This window comes from Pteropus vampyrus, unplaced genomic scaffold (genome assembly GCF_000151845.1).
Source record: "Pteropus vampyrus isolate Shadow unplaced genomic scaffold, Pvam_2.0 Scaffold235, whole genome shotgun sequence".
Taxonomy (NCBI): Eukaryota; Metazoa; Chordata; class Mammalia; order Chiroptera; family Pteropodidae; genus Pteropus; species Pteropus vampyrus.
In genome coordinates this window covers 64,703-72,383 of record NW_011889016.1, presented here as the reverse complement: position 1 = coordinate 72,383, position 7,681 = coordinate 64,703, and the positions used below count along the sequence as shown (strand labels likewise).

Genomic DNA, 7,681 nt, shown 5'->3' with positions numbered 1-7,681 from the left:
AAGTACAAATTAGTAGCTGACAGATGGTCACGGGGATGGGGAGCCCGGCATAGGGAACGCGGTCAGCAGTAACGTGATGGCCGGGTGGAGGGCCAGAGGTGAGAGCGCGATCGGGGGGATCATTTCATAAACTATATAAATGTCCAACCGATGTACTCTACATTTGAAACTAATAAAAATTTTTTTAAAAAGAGAATGCCCCACCCCTTTTGTGTCAGGCTTACTGGGTAGTGGTCAATTTCTCAAATACGTGCTGTTTAGTATAAGGAGATACCAGCAAATGTCTATATAATGTTGGCCGACAGACTTTCTGCAATGATGGAATTATTTTGTATCTGTTGTCCAGTGTGGTAGCTACGTGCCACATGTGGCTACTGACCATTTGAAGTAGATCAAGGTGATTTGGGGATGGAATGCTAAATTCTATTTAATTTTAACATGCTTAATGTAAACAGCCACTGCAATGGACTGCGCAAGTCTGAATTTTACTATATGTCTTACCATTTTGTTTCTTTTAATCCACATTAGAAATTATCCACATCTCTTCTTTGGGCAGTATTCTACTTTCTTTTTATCATGACTAATATTTTCTTTAGTTCTCTGGTTTGTCAGTTCCCCTAACACATGTAGGTTCATTTTGAAACCGTGAACACATTTCACAAAACACTTCCTGGGTGAAATCTTCTGTCCCACGAGTCCCACAGAGACTTACATTCCCAGACTACGCAGTCTGGCTTCAGAGCACTCATCAGAGTAGCTGGAAGGTTTCAGGTTCAGAAGTCGCAGACAGACATAAGGAAACCAGCCCATTAGTTATTTCTTTGAAACCTCATTGGCATCTCGTGCTTCAGGGTCACCTGTGCTAGCTTTTAATTTACTGCCCCAACACTTAAGTGTTGCTGGAAGGCCCACGTTAATGTGGGAACACTTGGTTTACAAAGCACCCTGGCATATCCTATGTCGTTGCATCTGCTGGTTGGGATGAGACAGCTGTCTGAGGTCATCAGTTGTCTGTTTGCTCCTGAAAATCACTCCTTCACATCTGTTGGACCAAGCATTCTACGCAGGTGGTTTTCAGTGTGGTCCTCCCATGTTACAAATGCAAATTCTCAGACCCCCTCCCTCCAGGACCTACTGGATCAGTTCTGGGGTGGGGTGGGGCTTCTTACATCCTTCAATGTGATTCCGATGCAGGCCAGGTCCAGATCCACCGCGCTAGAACCCCAAGTGCCGACCTTCACGCCCTCAGTCCTCATTCGTTTACTTATGGCCATTCCTCTGTAAAGAACTTTCCCTAATCAAGTAGCTTATCCTGAATTGCAAATTGGTAATTGTTTATTTTCCTTTAATTGTCTATTTTCAGTGTTGAGCCAGCGCCCAAGTTACTTCCAAGAGTGACCAATTATGTGTTTTCGTTTGTTTTTTGCGGTTTTTCGCTGATTAAATTATCGTTATACATTTGGTTTTTAACGTGTTCAATGTGTTTCCATCACTATTGTTCGCTGGCCCCCAGTACCCTCTGACATGGTCCCAGTGGTCTTTAATGGCTTCCTGGCTTTCTGAATCAGAAACCGTCTTAGGCTTATGTTGCACATTCCCCACACTCCACCCCCCCAGCCCCCCAGCCCAGGAATCAGCGATTCTTTGAGGAGTCCTGGCTTCTCTCAGTGGGTGTGGCACACAGGCCACCACCCAGGTGCTTGGGGGTCCCCTGTCCCTGGGCAGAGCTAGGAAATGTTTTTTAGAAGAGCAAAGAAAAGAATGAGCTCACATCTATATTTCTATTCCAAATTTAGTAATACAGGGTTTTCTTTACCTGGTTTTGAACTCCTTCCTTAGGGAAAAAAGTTAACATTAATATAATTAGTTATAAGCTCTAACTCACATTGCACAATTCCAAAAGACAAGTACCAACATTACCACTGAGATTACAGCTTAAAATGTAGGACTTCTCAGTGGCTCTATTTGTTATCAGACTAGTTGACTCAATGCCACTTGAAATAATGTTCTCTGTGACTCTCACAGCTGGATCTGCAGTTGAGTTGCACTCGCCAGACCTGTGCAGCCCCGAGCTTCTTGCCCCAGAACCTGCAACTCTGCCAAGGGCCTCCTCTGGTGGTCAAAGTGCGGCAGGAGCAGGGAGGGCCAGGAGTTCTGACACCCTGAATGCAGCCCGCAACCCCTGAAACACAGCAGTCCCTAGCTTGTGAACTACCGGCGAGGCAGGGTGGAGGAACCTCAAATACCATGCCGAGTAAGAGAACCCAAACGGAAGAGGGCATGCCATGCAGCTCCGCTTACAGACAGCGGAGAATGCGAACGAATCGTTATGGATGGAAAGATCAGTGGTTCCCTGTGGACTGGTGGGGAGACCAGGAGGGCACTTGGGGGGGTGAATGCCTTCATTATGTTCTGCCAATTATACCTCAAAAAAAGGAGTTAAAAATGCTACCCACCCCCGACTACATCCCCCAAAAAGAAGATAATTTATACTCAGATAAATTGTCTCATTATGTGACTGGTAACATCCAAAGGTTGTCATCAGACTTTCTTTGTGAAACTGTGGGAAAGAAGACTCTCCTATAATGCTGCTGGGAACGAGAATGTCACAGCCCGAGGAAGCAAATTTGGCAACATCTGGCAAAATGACGTGACCCAGCAACTCTACAATCAGGACTCCACCACAAAGAAACTAGAAAGTGACTTCACGGTTACCCACTGTGGCATGTGTAATACTGGAAGCAACTCAGATGTCTACACTAGGGGATGACCGCCCTCAGCACTGTACACAGCAGAAGGGGTGACTCCATGCGACGAGGAACGACCCCGCTACAGTGCCACATCTATCTGCTTCTTGTTTTCTTTACCGCTCACCAGGAAGATAAAGCGGTCTCTGCAGGAGAGAGGATGCAGGGTAAGGAAGGAGGCGAGGTCTGGATGCAATGGACTCTGACATCGTGGATATGTTTTACATATTTATAAGCGTAACATTTCTAAAGACAATCCCTAAAAGTGAAAAACAGAATCTGAAATGAATGAACCTAACTGCCTTGGACTGGACTCTACAGAAGCCGACCCTGGGACAGGACCTTGGAGGTGACCCTGAGCAGCCTCTGAAATGGGGAGGGAAGAAATCTGCTCACATCCACAGCAGTTGCATTTAGTATTTGGTTACTTGAATGCTTTAGGACAGGGGTCCCCAATCCCTGGGCCAAAGACTGACACCAGTCCGTGGCCTGTGAGGAACCGGGCCACACAGCAGGAGGTGAGTGGCAGGTGTGCGAGAGAAGCTTCATCTGTATCTGCAGCCGCTCCCCAGCGCTGGCGTCAGCGCCTCAGCTCCACCTCAGCTCCACCTCAGCTCCTCAGGCGTCAGATGCTCATAGGAGCACAGCACCTACAGCCCTCACACGAGTTCACAACAGGGTTTGCGCTCCTACGAGAGACTAAGGCCTGAGGACGGGAGGTGGAGCTGAGCACTGATGCCGGCGCTGGGGAGTGGCCGCGAATGCAGATGAACATTGGCAGGGAGGTCTGACTGCGCGGAGACCATAATAAATCAATTGCCTGCAGACTCAGCAAAACCCTATCAGTAAGTGGCAAGTGACAATTAAGCTGCATCTGGTGGCAGGCTTTAAGCCGGATTCCGACACTTATTTCAGTGGCCCACCCATTATTTTATTTGCCAATTCCTTCCGTGCCTCTCACAAGCTAACCCTAGCCAAAATGAGTAAAAACAAACGTCACCGGAGAGCTGCTCCGAAAAGCGAGAAAGACCCAGTGACGGGACGGGTCGGCAGAAGATCCTAAGACTGCCGACAAAGAGGGAGCTGCATTTCACAGAAAACACCGAGAGTCCTGCTTAAATCACGGGTTCATTGCCGACAGGCGCTTCGCGTTCTCCGAGCCGGCTTTGTATTACGTGGCGACCGGCTACCCAATGAAGCCGTGAAACCTTCAAAACTGCTTTGCCACAGGGAGACCGAGCACTCGGCCATTAAAAGACAAGCCTTTGGAGCTTCTCAAAAGAAAACAACCCGAACACAAAGAACAGAAGCAATAATTTGAAGGCCACCATTTCATCAAATGCGTCTGCACTGAGCATCGTTCTGAGAGGCTAACCGCTGAAGCTAAGCAGCCCTTTACTACTGCTGAAGATGATCCTGCCTGATACTAAGGACACTCGTGTGAACTTTTAAGAGGCTGCAGTTCAAAAGGTGGCACGTGTTCCTTTCAGCTAGCACCATAACTAGACGAATGAATGAAACAGCAGATACTGAAGCACAGTTAGAGGATTCATGAGTCACTGATGTTGACAAGGCAACGATGCTTGCTTTTGTGTGACTTTTCAGGAGGACGTGCATGAGGATGTTATGTGCACTTTTGCTGCCAGCCAACACCACAGCTGCAGAGCTATTCAAGTCTTTGAACGAATACACAGCAGGAAGACTGAATTGGTTATTTTGTCGATATATGCGCGGACAGAGCGGCTGCCATCGTAACTGGATGGCTTTCTGGTTTCACTACTTGGGTCAAAGAAGTCGCTTCCGAATGTGAGCCTATGCACTGTGTCATCCATAGAGAAATGCTGGCTACCCGAAAAATGTCACCTGAACTTAACAACGTTTTGCAGGATGTGATTAAAACGATCAACCACACCGAAGTATGTGCCCTTCACTCATGTCTGTCCGTGCGGCTCTGTGAGGAGATGGACGCAGAGCACACGCGTCTTCTCTCACACAGACGTGAGACGGCTTTCTACAGGCAGGTCACTGGCCAGAGTTTCTGAGTTACGAGAGCCACTCCAGAGATTTTAGAAAAACAGTCACCACTGGTAGCAGCACATTTCAGTGACGGGTCGCAAAACTTGCTTGCCTGTGTGACATATCTGGCCTGCTTAACCAACTCAATCTGTCACTTCAGGGGAGGACGACACAGTGTTCAAGTTGACACATAAAGTGGCAGCATTCAAAGCCAAACTAGAATTATGGGGGCGACGAGGGAACACTGGGATTTTTGACATGTTTCAAACATTAGCAGAGATTTGGAAAGAGACTGAGCCAGGCCTTCCTTCTCCCAGCTGGTGCGTGGTCCCCTATCTCAGCTTTCAAGAGACTGAGCGTGACTTCCCAGCCACAAAAGACCCTCGACCTGGGGAGGAACGGATCCGCGACGCATCTGGGAATAAGCCAGGTGAATCAACTTTGTCCGTGCTAGATGATCAACTGCCTGAGATCCCAAATGACAATGTCCTTAAAAGTAAGCTTGAAACAAGTTCAACTCTCCATACATTCTGGAATAGAGTCAAAGTAGAATATCCTGAGATGGCCACAAAGCACTGAAAAGCCTGCTTCCATTTCTAACATCCTGTCTTTGTGAAGCAGGGTTTTCTGCAGTGACTGCAACCAAAATGAGATTATGGAGTAGACTGGACATAAGCAACACACTTCGGGTGCCACTGTCTCCCATCGCCCCCCGAAGGGACCGTCTAGTTGCAGGAAAGCAAGTTCAGGGCTCCCACCGAAACGGTCCTCCATTACGGTGAGTTGTAAAATTATTTCATTATATGTTGTAACGCGGGAATAGAAATGAAATGCACATACATGTAATGCCCTCGAATCACCCTGAAACCATCCCCGCCTCTGGTCTGTGGAAAAGTTCTGGCACCAGGAAACCGGTCCCTGGCGCCTAAAGAGGTTGGGGACCGTTGCTCTAGGACGCGTGTTCGCACATTTAACTGTTTACTAAGAACAAGAAGGAAGTGTTTGTTCTCTTCATTTGCTGTCAAGTACTAAAATTAATTTTTACTTAAATACCTACTACAACAAAATGTACCAGACTAAAAAAAAAAATCGCATTTTCTATTTCAGGTTGGCCAGTGTGCCCGAAGAACTTTGTAATTTGTTTTATTTAAGAATCGTGCTCAGCTTCATTATTTCACAAGGAAGCAAGAAATAAAGGTAAGGTTAACACTTTGGGCTTTGACTACGAGCAAGCTACTGGCCACTGGGCAGGCAGTCTCTATTCGAATGGCACTCCTTATTCACGGGAGTACAGGATTGAAAACACAATTATGCTACGAACACGTGCGTGGCATATTACATATAATTACAAGAGCTGGTCAACTCGGGCCTCATCAGTAGGAGCGAATGGCTGGGGGGACTGTGGCACAGTCAGCCTCGTTTAAAGTTTTGTCGATTACAGGCCTGTATTCCAGGGAGACCTTAAAAAGAAGAGCCGGTGGTAAGCTGGGGCACAGAAATGCACTGACAGTCCTCTCTTATGCTCTTTTGACAAATTAACTATCAAAGTAGATTTGCAGAAAAATATGCCAGAACTTAAACATACTGGAGTACTTTTCACAACAAACTCAAAAATGATCTAAATGCATGATAAGGGACTAGATGTGTAAATTACAGTAAATCCATGTAATAGAATACAGCAATTAAACTGTATGAAATTTTTGATGCTTTACAAAAATGTTCAAAAGTAGGTAAAACCCTGTATATACTGTCATACTTAAAGTATCTTTATAAGATGCATTTACTTCTACTCTTTTCTACTTGTAAGTGAATATTTATACACATACACATAATAAAATGTACACAAAACTTGAGATAAATATTTCGAAATAACAATAAAGAATGTTTCTAATTAGTGAGCTTATAAATGTTGATTTCTTTTATTCTTTTTGTACTTTCTGTGCTTTCTACAATGAGCATATGTTTCTTTTATAATCATAAAAACCCAAACATTACTACAAATAGGCTTGTACTAAGGGAGGGAAGTCTGACCTCTTCCTCCAGTCAAAAACAGCATTCATGAAAAATTATGAAAATCGCTACCTGCAGAACTGAATGGCAGGCGCTCTGTTAAGTGATGACCATGGAGCACAACTTGATGTCTGTGTACCCAGATAAATGATCAAGACTATCCCCTAAGAGCTATGAAAAGCTTAAGGGTAAATAAACTCTTTGTACTTTAATTATTTCTGAACCTTAACACCTGGCAAAAATGCCTAATGGGTAATTATGCTTTGGAGAAATGAGACAGGGAGCCTCTCCTGTGATCTCAGCTGGCTCCTCCCAGGCCCTGGCCACCCTACCCTGCCTCTCCCAGAGCCCTGCATACTCTGGGCTTCCCTGAGGCTGCCTCTAGGTGGTCCAGCCAATGGTAAGGGAAGGAAGGGGTGTGCGTCCTCCTGTCCCAGCCTCAGGCCCTGAGCCCAGCTCTCCTCTCTGCCCCTGCCCCCAGGCCTTGGGAGCTTACTCCCTGCCCAGGGCCAACGCCAGGGAAGGCCTCCCAGCGTTTCAGTGGCATCTCGTGTCTGTCAGCAGTCTATGTACATACCTGCTGCCTGCCCCAGTTTGTCACGTGCACATGTCAGTGCACGCGTGAGCGGGCCACGTTCCCCACCTACCTTCCCAGTCCTGCTATCGACGTAGGAAAGCGTGTGCTTCCTCCAGTGCTGCTCAAATGGCTTCTGCTGCTGACCCTGAATGGGCTTGGAATAATCGTACTCATCGATCCGCTCCTGAGGCCGAGAAAGGGTGTTTGTTTCAGGACATATCATCGACAATTATTCCAAATTTCCTTTTACTCTCTCAGAGCAATGTCATCACCCTGACACATGAGATGGGTCTGATACGAACCTCCACATCTCACTCAGCAAGGAGGTCCC

At 46.5% G+C, this 7,681-nt stretch overlaps 1 protein-coding gene across 1 annotated transcript in view; it reads right to left on the bottom strand.

The window, feature by feature from the left end:
- Window positions 1-5,857: 5,857 nt before the first annotated feature.
- Window positions 5,858-7,681, bottom strand: part of SDHA (succinate dehydrogenase complex flavoprotein subunit A) — a 22,014-nt gene continuing 20,190 nt past the window's right edge. Inside the window, exons 14-15 of the mRNA XM_023519750.1 lie at window positions 7,421-7,534; window positions 5,858-6,223 (exon numbers count right to left, since the gene is read on the bottom strand). Coding sequence (XP_023375518.1) covers window positions 6,137-6,223; window positions 7,421-7,534 — 201 coding nt within the window. The 3' untranslated portion in view covers window positions 5,858-6,136. The remainder of the gene's footprint in view (window positions 6,224-7,420; window positions 7,535-7,681) is intronic.